The sequence below is a fragment of the Saccopteryx bilineata genome, chromosome 2, assembly GCF_036850765.1.
Source record: "Saccopteryx bilineata isolate mSacBil1 chromosome 2, mSacBil1_pri_phased_curated, whole genome shotgun sequence".
Classification (NCBI taxonomy): domain Eukaryota; kingdom Metazoa; phylum Chordata; class Mammalia; order Chiroptera; family Emballonuridae; genus Saccopteryx; species Saccopteryx bilineata.
In genome coordinates, this window is record NC_089491.1 from 385,550,534 (window position 1) to 385,572,609 (window position 22,076).

Genomic DNA, 22,076 nt, shown 5'->3' on the forward strand with positions numbered 1-22,076 from the left:
ATAAATAAAATCTTAAAAAAACCAACAGATTATTCTGTCTCTTTCCCTTCCTCTAAAATCAACAAATTTTTTTTTTTTAAATTAGTTTTTTAAGTTTGGTTGTTTTTTTTTGTTTTTTTTTTTTTTTATTTATTCATTTTAGAGAGGAGAGGAAGAGACAGAGAGAGAGAAGGGAGGGAGGAGCTGGAAGCATCAACTCCCATATGTGCCTTGACCAGGCAAGCTCAGGGTTTTGAACCGGCGACCTCAGCACTTCCAGGTCAATGCTTTATCCCACTGCGCCACCACAGGTCAGGCTAAAATCAACAAATTTTAAGAAAATAAAATAAACCTGTCAGTTAAAAAATAATTGTTGGGATGTAAAATTGTGGACATTTAAGTTTGCAGTCTTACAAGTTTCTCAGTCTTTTCTAGACATTCTGAATTGGAAATGAACAGTAGATTGAAAACAAAGACAAATGAGTAGTTTAAAGACTTTCTTGTCATCTCATAGAGAAGTTGCTCTACACTGGTGATATTTTAAACAAAATACATATAAATACATTTAGCTTGTATGGAAACAGACTTATTTATTGGGTCTTTCTATTTACTTTTGAGACAAAAATAAATAGTTATAGAGGGCTCATGTGCTCACTATACACTTTCTGTCAGGTACTATTTAATTTCAAGCTGGGAGAGAGAATGGACATCTATTTTACATGATGCCATAATGTACATTAGTGAGCTCAACCCACTTAATCTTGAAACAACAGTATCGGGTCAAGGATTTAGAATACAGTATTACATGAAAACAGTTGGCAGGGAGACTCCTTCTTCTGCCATTAATAACTGACTATAAATGGTATATCAGACCTTAAATCCAACTGAAACCCAGAAACAACAAATGGAGAGGATGGGTGGATAATTCATAAACATGTTTTTCTTTTATTATTATTTTTGAAAATAGAGGTGAACTCTTTTCAAAGTAGAAAAAGAATATATTTCTGCTGAATTCTGTTACATGGACATGGCAGTATGCAATAAGGATGCTATCCTCTACACAGCTTTATAACAGCTCCGCCTCTCCCTCTCCCAAACTCTCACTCAGTAAGTCTTGAAAATAATAGGTTTGTGTGTAGTGTGGTAAGAAAAATAGAATCATTTAAAGTTTCAATTTCAAGCTAAGAAACAAGAGACTCCAGAGATGAGGAAGAAGAGCAAACAAAATGTAAAAACCCCGCATATTATGTAATAAAGTATAATATGTATTATGCAGAGACTAAAAAGGGGTGTGCTGGAAAACTAATGTCTTTGCAGTGAAAAAGATCCAAATTTACTCCTTGTTGCATCACTGTGTGACCTTGAGCAAAGTCACGATTTCTTTAAAGCTCAGTTACCTCATATATAAAATGGAATCATAATGGTAATGTCTTCTACCTTGAGGCGCAATTGTAAGGATTAAAGGGGTGAATAACAACCTATAAAGTATAAAGCCTCATAAAAATAAGGCTTTATAGACATATTGCACCACTGAAGCTTCAGAAACAGAGAAAAAGGGGGAAAAGTCTAGCAGGCTTCGGAGTCTGACAACCTGGGTTCTTATTCCATTGTCATGGCTAGTAGCTTTGACACCTCGAAAGGGGTAAAATACTTAATCCTGCTTTTCTCTTTTTGAAACAAGGATAACACCACTTTCTCCACAGAATCAAACGAGAGAAAGTATGCAAAGGAACCTACCACTTGGCATGTGTATGATGCCCTCCACTGCCCTCAACTACTTATCAAAGCAGTGACATCAACAGCAAAGGTGTCCACACTGTAGTATCTTTCAACAAATAAAGACGCTGGGGCAAGGCAGGAACAGAGTAGGAAAACTGAGGTAAATCCAATCAAAGTGGGAACCAACTAGACCTGGAGATAGATGTCTTAGTTCACTTTATCCACATGAGGCTAGGCTAGGATATCCATACAATAAAGACATTCAGAGTTGGAGAGCGGAAGAGTCAAGTGTCCTTTCGACTCCACGGACTCAATGGAAGGGACCCTGAAAATTCTTAATTAAAGCCGGTTGCCATGGCGACAGTCTCTAGGCAGCGTGGGCTGAGCTTTCCATAGGGCTAGGGGGTGGGCCTCCGCAGGACCCCGAGTGCGCGCCCGCCGCCACCAACTTTCCCTCCAGATCCGAGAGGGGCGGCGCGCGCCGCCCCCCCCCCCCCCCGCGCCCGGGCCGCGCACGTCCACCCTCGGCGGCGCGCACGCCTGAGGGAGCCCTCTCCAGGCAACCTAGTGCTGATCGCTCGTGCCGGTGCGGCCGTTAAACGCCCCGGTGGGAGCCGCCGCTCCAGAGCAGCCCCCTCCCCTCCCCAGGCTTCCCCTCCCCACTTCCCAGTTGGCGCCGGGGCATGAGCAGCTATGGCTGGCTGCATCCCCGAGGAGAAAACTTACCGGCGCTTCCTGGAGCTATTCCTGGGCGAGTTTCGCGGACCCTGTGGCGGCGGCGAGCCGGAGCCGGAACCCGAATCGGAACCCGAACCCGAGCCCGAGCCCGAACTGGTAGCGGCTGATGGAGCCGAGGCTTCAATAGAAGAACCCGAGGAGGAGGCGGCCAGGGTGGCCGCGACGGAGGAGGGGGAGCAGGAGCAGGAGCGGGAGCAGGAGCAGGACCCCGAGCCCGAGCCCGAGCCCGAGGCGGCGGCGGCAGAGGCGGAGGGCCAGGGCGACCAGGCGGCGGCAGCCCCGGGGCAGTCGGCCGTGCCGCCGCCGCCGCCGCAGCCCCAGCTGCCGCCGCTGCCCCCGCTCCCGCGGCCGCTGTCGGAGCGCATCACCCGCGAGGAGGTGGAGGGCGAGAGCCTGGACCTGTGCCTGCAGCAGCTCTACAAATAGTTAAGTGGCGGGGCCATGCCGGGGGTGGGGGTACCCCTCGGACCGAGCTCCCTCCCCGCTCTTCGCCTCCGAGTGCGCCCCCCGCCGCTTCGGCTCGGCCGCCGGCTGCGGGCTGCCCACGCCACCTGGGCCCCCGCGCCCGCCCGCGACCCCTTCCCGTGTCACCTCGGTCGCCCGCCCCTTGCTCCCCTCCATCACCGCGTGCCCCTCCGTGCCTTGGAAGGTCCTCGCTTCCTTCCCACTCTCTCGCTCCCTGGGCTTTCTCCCGCTCGGTGTCTGTTTTCCCGGCTGAGTGTCTTGTTTGGTGGCGGGGAAGCGAGACTTGGTTCTAGGCTGCGCCGAGGGTGCCTGCTGCGTAACCGCGACAACAGTGGGGCAAGCGGCCTCAGGGCCACGGGGTGGGGGAGGCCGGAGGAGATGTTTCCATCAGGCGCTCGGTGTTGAAAGTGAAGAGCTTCTTTAGATGGCTTAATGCACGGGAGCCTGCTATGCTAGTTTAAAGATATTTGATAACTCGTGATTGAGGGAGGTGGGAAGGAATTGGAAGGGTAAGAAAAATTTTACAAACCAGACTTCAGGTGAAAGACACCGAAAAAGCCTTAATTCGTTAAAGTGGATGTCAGGCAGGTTTGATAAAATTGCAATTGGGTGCAGTATTTTCAGTCCATTAAGTAGATGGGGTAGGGGAGAGAAAGCAGATGGCTCAGCTACACAGATGAAAGTCGAAAATAGAAAGGTCAAGGCTTTGTCTTTCATCCCCGCTCTGGTTTTTATGGGCTTGAAATAGAAACGGTTTACAATCGCGTCTCTTTAAAAATGGAATTGTTTTGAAATAATGACAGGAGAATAGTAACAAGTTTCTGAGAACGTTGGTAAAACCTGGGAATCTTTTGTCATTCTTATGACAGTTGGCTGTTATTCTGGCCGCCCAAAAGTTTTCTACTGCATAATTCACTGCAATTAAATTCAGACTTACTTCTTGGATTTTCTCAAAAGCCTACATTAAGAGAAGAGGCTGGAAAGTAAATGTTTTGTCTTCATCCAACCTAACAGACACCTGATCAAATAATTTCCTTGTTAAAGCAGAAGCTTAACACATCGACTGTAGAAGTGAACTGTGTTAATGTAAATTTAATTTTTAAATACTCTCCAATTACCAAAGTAATAATACTTTTTGGGGAATGAAAAAAAGAAATGTCATGTCACACCACCACCCAGAGACAAACAGTATTAACATTTCAGAGCCTCTCTAGTGTTTTTGAAAACGGCTTACAAAATATTTTTAAACACTAGATAAAGACACTTAAAACTTTCTACTAAAAACAAAATGAAAATGTTTACCAAAGTGGAGAATTGATCTCAGCACCAGACTAATTCTACTTTGACAGTTATTATCTTTACAAGGTTTTTCAAAGAATGAAATTTATATAAAGATGATGGCAAGTAGATGTGTTTTTTCTGTATTGAGCGACAGCAAGATTAATTTCGATACACATATAAACTAGAAATGATACACGTATAAACTAGAAAAAGTATTCAAATCATAAAATAGCTGTATATATGAGAATAAAGTTTGGATTTGAAGTAAAACTAGCAAAAGTAAAGTTGGAAAATATTATTTTGCTTTAAATCAAGAGATTTTATCATTTGTACTGTGTTTGTACAGAGGCTATTAGCCTGTTCTTATTCATATATAAAATGGCTGGTTTGTTTATGTAAACTAACTTCAAGATTCTTAACGGATAAACCAAAAACTAAAATAAAAAAAACCCCTCAATTGAAAAACAAATAATTTTAACACTTTTAGTTTTTATTTATAAAAGGAAATCATATCACTTAAATATAAGAATCATTACTGGCCTGACCAGGTGGTGGCGCAGTGGATAGAGCGTCGGACTGGGATGCAGAAGGACCCAGGTTCGAGACCCCGAGGTCGCCAGCTTGAGCGAGGGCTCATCTGGCTTGAGCAAAGAGCTCACCGGCTTGGACCCAAGGTTGCTGGCTCCAGCAGGGGGTTACTCGGTCTGCTGAAGGCCCGCGGTCAAGGCACATGTGAGAAAGCAATCGAGAAACTGATGATTGATGCTTCTCATCTCTCTCCGTTCCTGTCTGTCTGTCCCTGTCTATCTCTGCCTTAAATTAAAAAAAAAAAAAAAAAAAAAAAGAATCATTACTGGAAGACATTGGAGGGATAGATTGTTTTTGGTCCAAGCAGTTTATTTTACAGATGAGAAAACTATGGGTCCAGATTCAAAAATGACAGATTATGTACAAATGATTTCAACATTTCTCAATAGAATTTCTGAAACTCAAATCTCTCCCTGACATACTTGAAATACTCCCTGACATATTTTGAGTCCTCAGATTTCTTAAGAAATACTTTTAAATAACTCTGATTAGGAATAGGTTAGAATTGCTTATTTGGGGGTTATTTTTCAAAATACCAACCCACGCTATTTATTTTGGGAATTCTTAATATTCTTTAAAAGCTGTCATGCTTGTCAAATGGTGCTAAAGTTCTTAAGTTACATGAACTATATATTCACTAATTTTATAGTTGGCACTGCTATAAAAAGAAATACTATGTTTAATGCCAGTTTCATAAATCTAGTGTGTTTTTTCTGTCAGTATTTTAGAAATATATACAATATGTAGCTGTTTAATAGACTGAGGTTCTCTAAAGAAAATATAAAGATTCTTCTCAAAACTGTTTTATTTTTATGTTGGTTGAAAAATTTAAAAATATATTGTTTTTTTTCAACATTTTGGTTCTCAAAGAGTTTTAGAATAAGAACAGCAGATATAGTTATTCTTGATTTTGGTAAACTCAAAGCTCAGTTCTAGCTTAATATAAGCAGTACTTAGGTAAGTAAAGTATTGAGATTTAAATGGACAAAATATAATCAGTAACAGAAGAGTTTTTCAGAGCAATTATTTGATGTAAAGTTTTTGCCTTTAGTCTTCAAAATGGGAAATATTATGTAGTAGAGGAGTATCTAAGTACATAACATGTAACATTTTGAAAGAAAAATATATTCTAATAACATAAAATGGTATTTCTAAGGTTAGTGAGAGAAATCTCTGAAAAGGAGGTGGTGAGATATTTTATAGCTTTGAAATAATTTGCATATAAAAAATTTATAACTGATCTTACAGCAGATGTGAATGTGAGGCTACTTGTATAGATTACATGGGTCAGTATGTGTATTTTATTTCTCTGTACTGTACTGAAGATAAATCTATTTGTTTTAATCTTGAAGAAACAAATACTCTCAACTTGTTACCAGAGCTACATGTCAGTACCTTTTTTTTTAGATTTTATTTATTCATTTTTATTAGAGAGAGAGGAAGAGAGAGAGAGAACAGGGGGAGGAGCAGGAAGCATCAACTCCCATATGTGCCTTGACCAGGCAAGCCCAGGGGTTTGAACCAGCGACCTCAGCATTCCAGGTCGACGCTTTATCCACTGTGCCACCACAGGTCAGGCCCATGTCAGTACATTTTTACAGTAGTGTTTCCTCAGTTATAGATTTGTCTGGGTTGGATTTCTTAAGGGGGAGACAGATATCCCAGCAGCCTGGCAAAGTTAAGTAGTTCCAGATGGTTTATAGTAATAATGAGGGTGGGTACTTTTAAAATGGCTTGAAAAAGAAAATCATTGATTAGGGACACTAATAACTCAGTTATATTGAACTATGTAAATCATTAATGACTTTGAGGTAGGTCAGAAAATCATTAACTTTGCCTCACTGTTATATATATAAATTGAAAACACATGGATGTAAGTTATAATACTCATTTAAAATTACATATTTTTTCTTATTATAATGTAATGCTCATTACTAGAAGTAGAGAAAATGGGACATTAGCAAAAAGAAGAAAAGAAATACCAACCATTCAGTATTAACTGTACTTTTCAGGTTTTTCTCCTACCTCTCAGGCTGCCACTTACTCTGAGTTTTTAATACTCTGCCTATTACTTGATTATTGGTGTTTGGTCCTTGGCCTTTCAAGACTGGTTGACTTGTTTGTAGTCAGTCTTTCCCTTGTCTTTCATAGTTGTAGTTATGCTAATACCTCCTGATTCCATCCTCATTTCTACCTTGACAGCTAATAGAACAGTTTTAGATGTCTAAAATGGTCCTCAAATTAAACTATTCAATATTGAATTCAGTCTTGCTACTCCAAGTGCAACTAAAACCTGATTCTCTTTCTGGTGGTCCCATCCCTGATTTCTCTTCCTCTCTTTCACGTACAGTTAATTTTGCATTGTAAATCTCATAAATATGTTCCTCTCCACTCCCACTGTCATTGTCATCTCTTGCTAGTCTTACTCTTCTACAATATATTGTCCCCAGTGTAGCCAAAGAGTTTCCTCTAGAATCTAGATATGTACATTGCCTAATTGTCACCCACTGCTTAAACATTTTTACTGTTTACCCGAAATTAGCCAAACTGCCAGGTTAAAGGCACAGTTCTTCAGAGGCAACTGCAAGGGGTCTGATAACGAAGTTAGAGGGAAGAGTCTGTCCATGAGCACCCTCATTTCTGACACCATCTACAAATTTGGAGGTTTCTCAAAACCACCTGCACGTTTGATAGTTCACTAGAAAGACTGACAGAACTCATTGAAAGCAGTGATATTACTGGAATAGAATTCACTATAGGGAAAAGATACAAATTAGAACCAGCCAAAAGAAGAAATGCATGGGATGCCATCTGTGAGGGTTTCAAACGTGATGCTTCAATTGTCCTCAAGGGATGTATTTGTTGTCCTCTCAGGATCACGTTGTAGCAATACGTATGGAGTGCTGCCAGCCCTAAGCAGCTCACCTGAGCTTCAGTATACAGTTTTGTTTGTGACTCACTGAGTGATTGCCCAAGTGGTTGAACTTAGTTTTCAGTTTCCCCACCTACCCCCAAATGAGCTACCACATGATCCAAGGGTCCCCTACATGAATAACAGAGACTCTCCTGTTAGTTCCAGGGGACTGGAGGTTACCTCCCAGGAGCTAGGGACAAAGGCTAGAACTCTCTTTGGGCAAGGCCAAATGCTTTACACCTTCATCACCTATTTCTCCACTGCCCTCCAGATAAAGTCCACACAAGGTTTTATCATCAGCCTCATCTCTGGATCACTATCCATCCACCCAACTCCTCTAGAAATATACTTAAGCTACTTTAGACTAATATATATATTCATTTGAATGTGCTGTATTTGCTCTTACCTCTACACCTTTGCACATAACTTACTATTCTTTTTTTTTTTTTTTCCATTTTTCTGAAGCTGGAAACAGGGAGAGACAGTCAGACAGACTCCCGCATGCACCCGACCGGGATCCACCCGGCACGCCCACCATGGGGCCACGCTCTGCCCACCAGGGGGCGATGCTCTGCCCATCCTGGGCGTCGCCATATTGCGACCAGAGCCACACCAGCGCCTGAGGCAGAGGCCACAGAGCCATCCCCAGCGCCCGGGCCATCTTTGCTCCAATGGAGCCTTGGCTGCGGGAGGGGAAGAGAGAGACAGAGAGGAAAGCGCGGCGGAGGGGTGGAGAAGCAAATGGGCGCTTCTCCTATGTGCCCTGGCCAGGAATCGAACCCGGGTCCTCCGCACACTAGGCCGACGCTCTACCACTGAGCCAACCGGCCAGGGCCAACTTACTATTCTTTCTGCTTGAAATACCATGCTCTGCCACCCCTATCCCATCCAATCCAATCTCTTATTTATTCTTTAGGTCTCTATTTAACATTACTTCCTTTATCACCCCATAGTCATAATGAGTTAGGTCTTTCTTCCATGTACCTCTCCAGAATACCCAATGCTTATTTCTCTTGTAGCACTTCATTTGTTATTTTTTATCAATAAATATTTATATATACAGTATTTTACTCAACCAGTGGACTTCAAAGTGAGGTATACCCAAAATAACTCATTGAGGTGAAGGAATTATATATATATATAATTTTTAACAGTGACAGAGAGAGAGCCAGAGAGAGGGATAGATAGGGACAGACAGACAGGAATGGAGAGAGATGAGAAGCATCAATCATTAGTTTTTCGTTGCGACACCTTAGTAGTTCACTGATTGCTTTCTCATATGTGCCTTGACCGTGGGGCTGCAGCAGACCCAGTAACCCCTTGCTCGAGCCAGCGACTTTGGGTCCAAGCTGGTGAGCTTTGCTCAAACCAGATGAGCCTGCACTCAAGCTGGAGACCTCAGAGTCTTGAACCTGGGTCCTCTGCATCCTAGTCTGATGCTCTATTCGCTGCACCACCGCCTGGTCAGGCTGAAGGAAGAAAATACTAAAGTCTATTTACTTGTATACGAAGTATGAAATTAAGTGCTATTAATATTTCATATATCAAATGAGATTGGCAGTTTGGTCTATATGGCAACTGATTTCATGTTAAGCATGGTAAATGAAGTATCTTGACAAAATGCATGTTTCACAGTTTTGAGGAGTTGACAGTGGCGCGCTCCCTCCAGTTTTCAGAACATTAAGTAGTATTGCAGGCCCATGCTGGTTGGTTCAGTGGATAGAGCATCACACAGCATGCGACATCCCAGTTCAGTCCCTGGTCAGGGCACACATGAAAAGCGACCATCTGGGCCCTGGCTGGTTGGCTCAGCGGTATTGCGTCGGCCTGGCGTGCGGGGGACCCGGGTTCGATTCCCAGCCAGGGCACATAGGAGAAGCGCCCATTTGCTTCTCCACCCCCACCCCCTCTTTCCTCTCTGTCTCTCTCTTCCCCTCCCGCAGCCAAGGCTCCATTGGAGCAAGGATGGCCCGGGCGCTGGGGATGGCTCCTTGGCCTCTGCCCCAGGCGCTAGAGTGGCTCTGGTTGCGGCAGAGCGACCCCCCGGAGGGGCAGAGCATCACCCCCTGGTGGGCAGAGCGTTGCCCCTGGTGGGCGTGCTGGGTGGATCCCGGTCGGGCGCATGCGGGAGTCTGTCTGACTGTCTCTCCCGGTTTCCAGCTTCAGAAAAATACAAAAAAAAGAAGAAAAAAAAAGCGACCATCTGCTTTTTTCCCTTGTCCTCTTCCCCTTCTCCTATCTTTCCCTCTCGCAGCCAGTGGCTGGATTGGTTTGAGCATCAGCCCAGCGATGAGGATAGCTCGGTTGATTTGAGCATCGACCCCAGACAGAGGTTGCCAGGTGGATCCCAGTCGGTTGGGGCACATGTGGGAGTCTGTCTCTCTATCTCATTTGATCTCACTTAAAAAAGAAAAGTTTATCTGCACTGATTAAATGGATTTATTGATTCTATTTCCTGGTTTTAACAAAATTAACCCTTACAAATGGACAATTGGCTTTAAAAATTCCCGCAGTACCTGACCAGTGGTGGCACAGTGGATAGAGTGTTGACCTGGGGCGCTAGGGTCCCAGGGTTGAAACCCCAGTCACAGGCTTGAGCGCAGGCTCATCTAGTCACTGGCTTGAGTCCAAAGATTGCTGGCTTGAAGCCCAAAGGTCACTGGCTTGAGCAAGGGGTCAATGGCTAGGCTTGAGGGCCACCCTCCCCGCCCACACTGTCGATGTATGTATGAGAAGCAATCAATGAACAACTAAAGTGATGCTACTACGGGTTGATGCTTCTCACCTCTTTCCCTTCCTGTCTCTCTCTAAAAAGAAAAGAATCCCTCAGAGAAATCTTGGGTTGAAAATATTATAATGCAAGTATAAGAAACAACAAAACTTAAGGATGGGAGAAGTAGAGGTTCTCATATTAGCTTTTTTTTTTTTAAAAAAAGATGATGTAATATCTGATGAGAAATCAAAAATAGAATTATTAAGTAAATTATGTGCAACATACTAGTTCCCCAGGTATAAGATGCACTTTTTCCCGAAAAATTTGGGGTCTAAAAACTGGTTGCGTCTTATATAGTGGTTGTAGAAGTGTGGCATTTCAAATGCCATGGAATTGAGGACAGGGCAATATATGAAGACTGCGACTCGTCCTCAGACACAGATGAGGACAAGAGAATGAATAGAAGTTTTGACAGTGATGAGGAGTTGTATGAATTCTATGATGAATAAAACTTGAGTTCAATAACTTTATGTAATACATTTTTTTCTAATTTCGAGCCCCGGCCCTGGCTGGTTGGCTCAGTGGTAGAGTGTCAGCCTGGCGTGCATAAGTCCTGGGTTCGATTCCCGGCCAGGGCACACAAGAGAGGCGCCCATCTGCTTTTCCACGCCTCCCCCTCTCCTTCCTCTCTGTCTCTCTCCCCCTCCATCAGCCGAGGCTCCATTGGAGCAAAAGATGGCCTGGGCGCTGGGGATGGCTCCTTGGCCTCTGCCCCAGGCGCTAGAATGGCTCTGGTCGCAACAGAGCGACGCCCCAGATGGGCAGAGCATCGCCCCCTGGTGGGCGTACCGGGTGGATCCCGGTCGGGCACATGCAGGAGTCTGTCTGACTGCCTCCCCATTTCCAGCTTCAGAAAAAAAAAAAAAAAAAAATTCGAGCCCCAAAATTAAGGTGCATCTTATACATGGGAGTGTCTTATATATGGGGAAATACGATAGCTTATTCAAAGAAATGCTGCCATATTACTGGTGAGAGTAATGTGTGCCATGCATGGGTGTATATTTACATTCTGTTGATAGGGTGCTTGGAGTAAGTGTTTGGAGGCAATTGGATTAGATTATTAACTACATATTTACCATCATATTCCTAGGTCAATAATGATAAGCATATATACAACACAATAAATAGTTGCTGTTCCCATGAATGAACCAAAAGATTTAAAGAAGATATTGTTCTTACTGTCTTAAACTTTTTAAAAATTTGGTAAATTTTGATATTCTCATATTTTAAAACTTTCTATAATAGAAAATTTAAAGTCTATAAAAAATTAACAGTGTACTTATCACCCAGCCTAGTCAATTTATGGCAAATCTTGTTTTCATCTAACTTCATACATCCCACTTGACCTCCCATTATATTCCATGCAATTTAAAAATAAATATGCAGTAATTTAATCAATTCTATTGCAGTTTTTAAGTGTTATCAACTTTTAGTTACTCTAAAAATATTGTGCCTGACCAGGCGGTGGCGCAGTGGATAGAGCGCCGGACTGGGATACAGAAGACCCAGGTTCGAGACCCCGAGGTCACCAGCTTGAGCGCAGGTTCATCTGGTTTGAGCAAAAGCTCACCAACTTGGACCCAAGGTCGCTGGCTCCAGCAAGAGGTTACTCGGTCTGCTGAAGGCCCGCGGTCAAGGCACGTGTGAGAAAGCAATCAATGAACAACTAAGGTGTCACAACGGCAATGAAAAACTGATGATTGATGCTTCTCGTCTCTCTCCGTTCCTGTCTGTCTGTCCCTGTCTATCCCTCTCTCTCTCTGTCCCTGTAAAAATTAAAAAAAATAAAAATTAAAAAATTAAAAAAAAAATATTGTGATAGTCATCTTATGAGCATACCTTTGATTTTTCTTAAGAGTATATTTCTAGTGTTGGGACTTTGTTAAAAGATACTGACATATTTAAGACTTAAAATGCATAGATTTAACATGTCCTCTAATAGGGTTTTACTAGTTTACCCTCTAAGCAGATATATATAAGAAAAAGATTTTTGGTATTATGAAATAATTCAAACATTTAGAAAATAATGGAAAATGATAAAGCAAAAATCCATATAGCCACCATGCAGTTTCAACAAATTATCATAATTGGTTAAGATTATTTTAAGGAAATAGCCCTGGCTGGTTGACTCGGTGGTAGAGCATCGGCCCAGCTTGTGGATGTCCTGGGTTCGATTTCCAGTCAGGGCACACAGGAAAAGTACCCATCTGCTTCTCCACCCCCTTCGCTCTCTCTCTCTGCCTGCTGCAGCCATGGTTCGATTGGAGAGAGTTGGCCCTGGGTGCTGAGGGTGGCTCCATGGCCTCTGCCTCAGGCGCTAAGAAGAGCTTGGTTACTAAGCAATGGAGCAACACCCCAGATGGGGAGAGCATTGCCTATCTAGTGGGCTTGCCAGGTGGATCCCCATCAGGGAACATATGGGAGTCTATCTCTGTCTCCCCTCCTCTCATTGAATTAAAAAAAATGATAATTTAAAAAAGATTATTTTAAGGAAATAAAAATTTCATATGGAATTGAAGACTTTATTGTCACTCTCTTCTCTGAAGCCATTTCCTTATTTTTTCTTCCTAGAGGTAATCTGGATATTTTAAGACTATATTCTTTTGGTCTATATTTTTATATTTTTATTACATATGAATTTGTATGGTCAAATATATGGTAGCAGCCCTGGCCAGTTGGCCTAGCGTGCAGGAGTCCCAGTTTCAATTCCTGGCCAGGGAACACAGGAGAAGTGCCCATCTGCTTCTTCACCCCTCCCCCTCTCCTTCCTTTCCGTCTCTCTCTTCCCCTCCCACAGCCTAGGCTCCATTGGAGCAAAGTTGGCCCGGGCACTGAGGATGGCTCCGTGGCCTCTGCCTCAGGCGCTAGAATGGCTCTGGTTGCAACAGAGCAACGCCCCAGATGGGCAGAGCATTGCCCCCTGGTGGGCGTGCCGGGTGGATCCCGGTCCAGTGCATGTGGGAGTCTGTCTGACTGCCTCTCCGTTTCCAACTTCAGAAAAATACAAAAAAAAAAAAAAAAAAAAAATACATGGTTAGCTTTTTCATAACTATCTTGAGACTAACTTTTAAAAAAAGATTTATTGGCCCTGGCCGGTTGGCTCAGCGGTAGAGCGTTGGCCTGGCGTACCGGGGACCCGGGTTCGATTCCCCGCCAGGGCACATAGGAGAAGCGCCCATTTGCTTCTCCACCCCCCCCCCCCTTCCTCTCTGTCTCTCTCTTCCCCTCCTGCAGCCAAGGCTCCATTGGAGCAAAGATGGCCCGGGCGCTGGGGATGGCTCCTTGGCCTCTGCCCCAGGCGCTGGAGTGGCTCTGGTCGCGGCAGAGCGTCGCCCCGGAGGGGCAGAGCATCGCCCCCTGGTGGGCAGAGCGTCGCCCCTGGTGGGCGTGCCGGGTGGATCCCGGTCAGGTGCATTCGGGAGTCTGTCTGACTGTCTCTCCCCGTTTCCAGCTTCAGGAAAAAAAAAAAAAGATTTATTCATTTTGATACATATAGATCTACTTTTTATTTTGGTTAGTACATAGCATTTCATTGTATGATTATACTATGATTTATTTAATCAGTTGATGGACTTTTTGGATTGTTTCTAATTTCTGCATATTACACAATATATTAGGTAATACTAACTGCTCTAATGGATAAATCCTGAAATCTCAAAAGCTTAACATGTTAGTTTATTTCTTGTTCATAGAGTACCTTTAATGGAGAAGAAGGGGCTGTTTTTATAGAGTGATCGAGGATCTGTCATCTTCAACGTGGTTTCCAAGGTTATGCTAGGCATCAACATCCAGCCAGCAAACATAAAATGGAGAATGATGTAGGTCTTTAGGGGCTTTCCTTAGGAGTGCATATATAGTTCTGTTCACTTTCCATTAAATAGAATACAAGTCATTTGGCACCATGTAGGGCCCACATTTCCTAGCAAACAGGACTGGGAAACGTAGTTGCTGTCCTGACAATTTAAGAAACAACTCTATACTATGGAAAATAGAACATCATTATCTGGAGGCTCAGGGGAAGACTCGACTTTCCAGTCCATATAGGTTGCTAACAGAATCTAGATCCTTATTGTAGGTTTGAGGTCCTCATTTCCTTTCTGGCTGTCAGGCAGGGACTGATTTTCACTCCTAGAAGCCATCCACATTCCTTCTCACATGGCTCTCTCCTTTAAGCCAGCAATAGCACATCAAGTCCTTCTCATGCTTCAAATCTCTCTGGCTTCTCTTACTGCTAACCGGAGAAAGTTCTCTGCTTTTAGGGGGCTTGTGTGATTAGATGAGGTCCACCAAGATAATCTTCCCTATCTTCAGATCAACTTGCCATATAACACAACACACAAGAGGAATATATCGCTAGTATTTACAGATTTTAGTTAGAATGTGGCTTTTTTTTTGGGGGGGGGACCATTTTAGCAATTCTTCATATCATAGTAGAGAAAAAAGATTGAAGAGCATTTTAATTATTTTGTTTAGTGGTCTTTAATTTCACTTCTACATGAAAGACTCTCCCATTTCTTTTTGTCTCTACTCCTACCAACCTGGTCCAAGCTCCCATCAGCTCTTTGCTGGCTGTTGCAATACTCTCAACTGCTATTTCTGGTTCAGTCAGGTTTTTGTATAGCAATCATTTGGTCTCACCTTGGTCAGCCTCTGCTCTTGCTCAGTGACTGTGCTTCAGTCACAGTGGTGTTTTTTTTTTTTTGTTTGTTTGTTTTTTTACAAAGACAGAGAGTCAGAGAGAGGGATAGACAGACAGGAACGGAGAGAGATGAGAAGCATCAATCATCAGTTCGTCGTTGCAACACTTTAGTTGTTCATTGATTGCTTTCTCATATGTGCCTTCACCGTGGGCCTTCAGCAGACCGAGTGACCCCTTGCTCAAGCCAGCGACCTTGGGTCCAAGCCAGATGAGCCCACGCTCAAGCTGGCGACATTGGGGTCTCGAACCTGGGTCCTTCCGCATCCCAGTCCGATGCACTGCACCACCGCCTGGTCAGGCTGCTTTTTGGTTTTTATAGCATCCTTTACTTTTTCTTTATATCCACTTATCATAATTTATATACAGTCATCCCTCACTATATCACAGTTCACTTTTTGCGGTCTCACTGTATTGCGGATTTTAATACTGTATATTATCTAATTTTGTATCACAGGATCTTTTGGTATATATGTATTTATATATATATTAATTATCTTTGTGGTAAATTAAGCATAAATTTTTTTTTAAGCATAAAAATTTAAAACAATAAAAAAAAGAGTGTGGGAAAGGCTTATAAGAGTGTGGGGAGGATTTTATTTTTTTATTTTTATTTTTTTTCTGAAGCTGGAAACGGGGAGAGACAGTCAGACAGACTCCCGCATGCGCCCGACCGGGATCCACCCGGCACGCCCACCAGGGGCGATGCTCTGCCCACCAGGGGGCGATGCTCTGCCCCTCCCGGGGGTCGCTCCTGCCGCGACCAGAGCCACTCCAGCGCCTGGGGCAGAGGCCAAGGAGCCATCCCCAGCGCCCGGGCCATCCCTGCTCCAATGGAGCCTCGGCTGCGGGAGGGGAAGAGAGAGACAGAGAGGAAGGAGGGGGTGGGATTGGAGAAGCAAATGGGCGCCTCTCCTATTTGCCCTGGCCGGGAGTCGAACCCGGGTCCTCTGCATGCCAGGCCGACGCTCCACTGCTGAGCCAACCGGCCAGGGCCTGTGGGGAGGATTTTAAAGCCTTACAATATATATAAATAATAAAATACAAGGTCGCTACTTTGCTGATTTTCGCCTATCGCAGGGGTGTTCTGGAACCTAACCCCCATGATAGACAAGGGACCACTGTAAACATATTCATGTTTGTTTTTTAATGTCTCTTACCTAGACTGAGGGCAACAAATAAGGAATGTTTGTTTCACCTTTGTATATTCAGTGCCTAGTATAGGTCCTGGCACATAGTGGGCACTCATTAACAATCTGTTGAATAAATGAATGATTCTTCAACTTTTTCTCTGCCCAGTCTAATGGATTGTTTCCTTTTCAGATTTTTGTAGGCCTATTTCCATTTCCTTCTTTCTCTTTGTTGTTTTCTTTCTCTTCTCTCCTTTCAATAGTAGAGGAACTTTGTTTTCTATTTTATGTTATTACTGGTGTGTTTATTAGCATTTTCAACTATATAGCTGCAGAAGTATGTTTGCAGTTCTCATTACTGATTAACATTTCACAACTTAGTAAATGAACATTGTCATGGACTTAAGAGTATTCTCATGTAAATTCTTTGAGAATACTGTGAACAACGACAAATTTAAATAGTAATAATATAGTATAGAAAGTAATGAACTAGTTAAAAGATTGAGAATGTTCTTAATTCCTTGTGTGTATTTTAACTTACGACTACCTTCTGGTGTATAGCTGTGAGGAATTCCATTACTTTCCATCTTGTTTAAGTCATCAAAGAAAAAAAATTTAAAAGATGAATTATCTAGTTAGAGATGTCAAAGATAACTTATTTCCTGGTGATGTGATTTCATAATGATTTATAAGATTTCTACAGAAACATTCCAGTTCTTGTCTTTTATGGATTTGAAGTATTTGACCTACTTCTACCACAGGGCATAACTTATGATCTTTGATGCTTGTATAGTAATTTTTTTTTTTTTACAGAGACAAAGAGAGAGTCAGAGAGAGGGATAAATAGGGACAGACAGGCAAGAACAGAGAGAGATGAGAAGCATCAATCATCAGTTTTACATTGCGACACCTTAGTTGTTCATTGATTGCTTTCTCATATGTGCCTTTACCGTGGGCCTTCAGCAGACCCAGTAATCCCTTGCTCGAGCCAGTGACCTTGGGTCCAAGCTGGTGAGCTTTGCTCAAACCAGATGAGCCCACACTCAAGCTGGCGACCTCGGGGTCTCAAACCTGGGTCCTCTGCATCCCAGTCCGACGCTCTATCCACTGCACCACCGCATGGTCAGGCTGTATAGTAATTTCTTATTCACATTTTTCTACTTTGTGAATTTAAATACAAAACTAAAACCAAAATTGGTTTTTTGTTTTTTTATTTATTTATTTATTTATTTATTTTTTACAGAGACAGAGAGTGAGTCAGAGAGAGGGATAGACAGGGACAGACAGACAGGAACGGAGAGAGATGAGAAGCATCAATCATTAGTTTTTCATTGCGCGTTGCAACACCTTAGCTGTTCATTGATTGCTCTCTCATATGTGCCTTGACCGCGGGCCTTCAGCAGACCGAGCAACCCCTTGCTGGAGCCAGCGACCTTGGGTTCAAGCTGGTGAGCTTTTCCTCAAACCAGATGAGCCCGCACTCAGGCTGGCGACCCCGGGGTCTCGAACCTGGGTCCTCTGCATCCCAGTCCGACGCTCTATCCACTGCGCCACCTCCTGGTCAGGCCAAAATTGGTTTTTAATAAGCCTGTTTTTCTTGAAAAGTATATTGTGCTACAGCTAATATTTGCCTTTAATTGAAAAAAGCAAGAAAAAGTAAAATGTAATGCTGTTAAGGTTATATATAGTATTTATAAAATTGTGTTTGAGGCATATGATATATAAAATTCTTTCTTAGGTTAAAACTAGAGGACAAGAGTTATTTGTAAACTTTTTTTTTTTTAGTTGGGGGGGGGAAGACGGACAGGAAGGGAGAGAGATAAGAAGCATCAATCCTTCGTTGCTGCATCTTAGTTGTTCACTGATTGCTTTCTCATATGTGCCTTGACCAAGGGGCTCCAACCAAGTCAGTGACCCCTTGCTCAAGCCAGCGACCTTGGGCTCAAGCCAGTGACCATGGGGTCATGTCAATGATCCCACACTCAGGCAAGTGATCCTGTGCTCAAGCCAGGGTTTTGCACATGGGTCCTCAGCATCTAGGTCAATACACTATCCACTACGCCACCACTTGGTCAGGAGAACATATTTTTTATTGAACCTAACAAGTTGTTACATAAATATGAGAGGTGACAGTCATTAAATCAGGCTATTACTGATTTTGCAATTTTTGGGATTTGATTTCTGGAAACCCTAAATATTTATTAGTTATATAGTTTTTGTTTAAGGCAGCCTATAAATGCAGTCTCATCTGTTACTTGAAAGAGACTTGTCTTATTATTCATAATCTACTTATATACAGAGAAACAAAATATTTTCAACTTTTCAAGGTCATTTTGGAAAGTTAACTTTCTAAAAATTATTTTGAGTCTTTTAAAAATATAAATATAAATTTGCATTTAAATGCCTTTTGTCAGGATATTCTCTAATCTTGCACAGGTAAATATAAATATCTTTCTATAAACCTTAGTTAACAAGTAAATCTGCAGAGGTTCAGTGTTGTCTGCACCTGAAATAATAATTGTAGAATTAGTAGTAGTAGTAAGCTACTCCTGGTTCTGTTGTTGTTATTACATTTATTGAGTGAGGGCTTGTTCAGGCACTGTTTTATTATATTCATTACCTCATTTAATCCTTCACGAAAAGTGTTTGACATTAGGTTCTATTATTAGTTCATTTTGCCGATGCAAAAGCCAAGGCACGGCACGTTTAAAGAACTTTCTCAGGTTTCCACGATCATTGCTGTAACTAGGATGTGAACCCAGGCAGACTTGAGAGGTTATAGCTATGAAATTCATTTCATGATTTTCATGCTATATTACAAACAGATTTCTATAAGGGAAAACTTCAGTGAATAAGTAATTCAATTGTTTGAATTTTGACTATGGCTGTTACTTAGTTCTGGCTCTTATCACTGCTTGCTGTGATTACTTAGTACCCTCACAACAAATTTGTCTGCCATTAGTCTCTTTTCTCTCTTAACCGAGCCCAGCTCCATTTTCCAATAGAATTGAGTTTACTGCAGTCCTCCATCTAAGAGCTGTTATTTCTTCCCTCTCTGCCTTTGTAGATGCCATTTCTTCTCCATGGAATATCCACTTTCCTGGCTAACCTCCCTTTTGAAGGAGAGAGGATGATTGGATTTTTCTTTTATCTTTTACCCAAAACATCCATATTGCTCAGGTATTACCTATAAATAGCAGTTTAAGGTTTTTGCACCAAATATTTTTCTGAATCTTGCCTCTAATGAAAGAAAAGGCCAGCAATTACTGCTGCTTATTAAAACAGGTTTGCCTGACCTGTGGTGTAGCACTGGGTAAAAGCGTCACCCTGGAATGCTGGAGTTGCTGGTTTGAAACCCCGAGCATGCCGTGTCAAGGAGCATATGAGAAGCAACTACTGGCCTGACCAGGCGGTGGTGCAGCGGATAGAGCGTCGGATTGGGATGCGGAGGACCCAGGTTTGAGACCCCGAGGTTGCCAGCTTGAGTGTGGGCTTATCTGGTTTGAGCAAAGCTCACCAGCTTGGACCCAAGATTGCTGGCTCGAGCAAGGGGTTACCCAGTCTGCTGAAGGCCCACGGTCAAGGCACATATAAGAAAGCAATCAGTGAACAACTAAGGTGTCACAATGAAAAACTGATGATTGATGCTTCTCATCTCTCTTCGTTCCTGTCTGTCCCTATCTATCCCTCTCTCTGACTCTGTCTCTGTAGAATAATAATAATAAAAATAAAAATTTAAAAAAAGCAACTACTGTGAGTTGATACTTCCTACCCCTCCCACTCCTTTCTTTTCCTCTCTGCTGTCTAAAAATCAATAATAAAATCTTTAAAAAATTTTTTGAAATCAGGAAATTCTTTAAACAATAGACTAAAAAAATAGTTTACAACTTGTTCTGTAGTTCATAACAATGGCAAACAAACATATCACTATTTAACCTGACCAGGTGATGGCCAGTGGATAGAGTGTTGGCCTGGGTTGCTGAGGACCCAAGTTCAAAACCCCAAGTTCGCCAGTTTGAGTGGGGGCTCACCAGCTTGAGCATGGGTTTGCTGGCTTGAGGTGAGATCGTAGACATGACCCCCCATGGTTGCTGGCTTGAGCAAGGGGTCACTGTTTCAGTTGGAGCCCCCCTGTCAATGCACATATGAGAAAGCAATCAATGAACAACTAAAGTGATGCAACTACAAGTTGATGCTTCTTATCTCTCCCTTCCTGTCTCAAAAAAAAAAAAAATACTATTTATCCACTAAGGTGCCTAGAGGTATTTATTTCCATTTTGTACTTTACTAATCCTACAATAGATTTTGATTTTTCAATTTCAGTATAAATTATTGGAGTAGCCAAAACCTGTTTTCTATACAGTTTTAAGGTCTAGTAAAGTAACCATTTGTTCAACATAGTGTCTCTTTAAGAAAAATCTTTTTTACTTTTAAAAAATTAAGTAAAAAGAGAATAGAAATATTTTTGCTCAGTTTGTAGTCTGTATTAGTATGTGATTAGTGTGTGTAGTCAGTATGTGACTTTTTTAGAAGCCAGTAAAATACTTACTGGTTATTAATAAGCAGTGGATTATAAATTAACATAAAACAATAATCACTTGTACTCTAGAAGTGTCATGGATTATAATTCCCACCACTGGGCTCATATGCTGTAACATAGTTTTGGAATCATTATCCTTGTAAAATTCTTCTTCCTTTGCATAATGCATTTAAAAATGGCTCAAAGTAAAGCTTGTCCTTCAAAGTCAGAATTCCATTGTATAAGGTCTACCGGAAAGTTCTGTCCGTTTTTAGAATAAAACAAAATACAAATTTTTCTTACTGTCAATAAGCTTTATTAAGTAATATAATTGCCATTATTATTAATAATTTCTTGCCAGCGTGAGGGCAATTTGTATATCCCATTTTTGAAAAATGTTTTATCTTTTGATATGAAAAATTGAACCAGTGCTTGTTTGATATCTTCTTCATTTTTGAATTTTTTGCCCTTCAAAAAGTTTTGTAAGGACAAAAACAAGTGATAGTCGGAGGGTGCTAAGTCCGGGGAATATGGTGGATGTGACAGACATGCTTCTGTAGCATTTCTTCCTTGTTGAAATTCGTAAAAATTACAGTGGTGTAAATGAACTTTATCAGTAGCCATGGTTACACTATCGCTTCACACATAAGACTAACGTGAATCAACTTTGTTTTAGTTAATTTGCTACATCAGTATGTATACATTAAGCAATAAAAATAGAGAGGCACACATGCACCAAATAAACATGTGCTTATGTGTCAAAACTTATTGTGATAGAAACGAATAGAACTTTCCGGTAGACCTTATATATGTTAAAATATCAAGTTTATGCTCAGCATATAATATAAAGTAAAATTTTCCTTGACTATCAAGGAAAAGAGGAAGAAATAGGGTGAGTTATGTCAGCTTCTAGTGTAGATCTGTAAAAGTAATTTAGAGATTCAAATGATTCAAATATATTTGTAATGCTGGTGGTCGAGGCCAGGCAGGTCCACACTGGATTCGGGCAGATGGCAGAGGAACTGCAGGGCTGGAAAGCGTTGGGCCATTACCATTTAGTAGAGTCTCACAAAAGCAGGTGAGCACACAGGCAGGGAAAACCTCTTCCCCGGCACACAAACAGCATAAATGGCCCCTCACAATGGCGGACAGGCAATCCATCATCCACAATCTTCCGTCTCTCTAGAGCACAAGCACCCATAGCCTTATATAGGCCATACACACGTGGTGCTGCTATGCACCCACACACTATCCAGGCAGAGTGCTTGCAGCTA

General features: G+C 42.2%; 1 protein-coding gene across 1 annotated transcript in view; it reads left to right on the forward strand.

The window, feature by feature from the left end:
- The first annotated feature begins 2,250 nt into the window (after nucleotides 1–2,250).
- Nucleotides 2,251–22,076, forward strand: part of PPM1E (protein phosphatase, Mg2+/Mn2+ dependent 1E) — a 97,898-nt gene continuing 78,072 nt past the window's right edge. Inside the window, exon 1 of the mRNA XM_066264071.1 lies at nucleotides 2,251–2,861. Coding sequence (XP_066120168.1) covers nucleotides 2,392–2,861 — 470 coding nt within the window. The 5' untranslated portion in view covers nucleotides 2,251–2,391. The remainder of the gene's footprint in view (nucleotides 2,862–22,076) is intronic.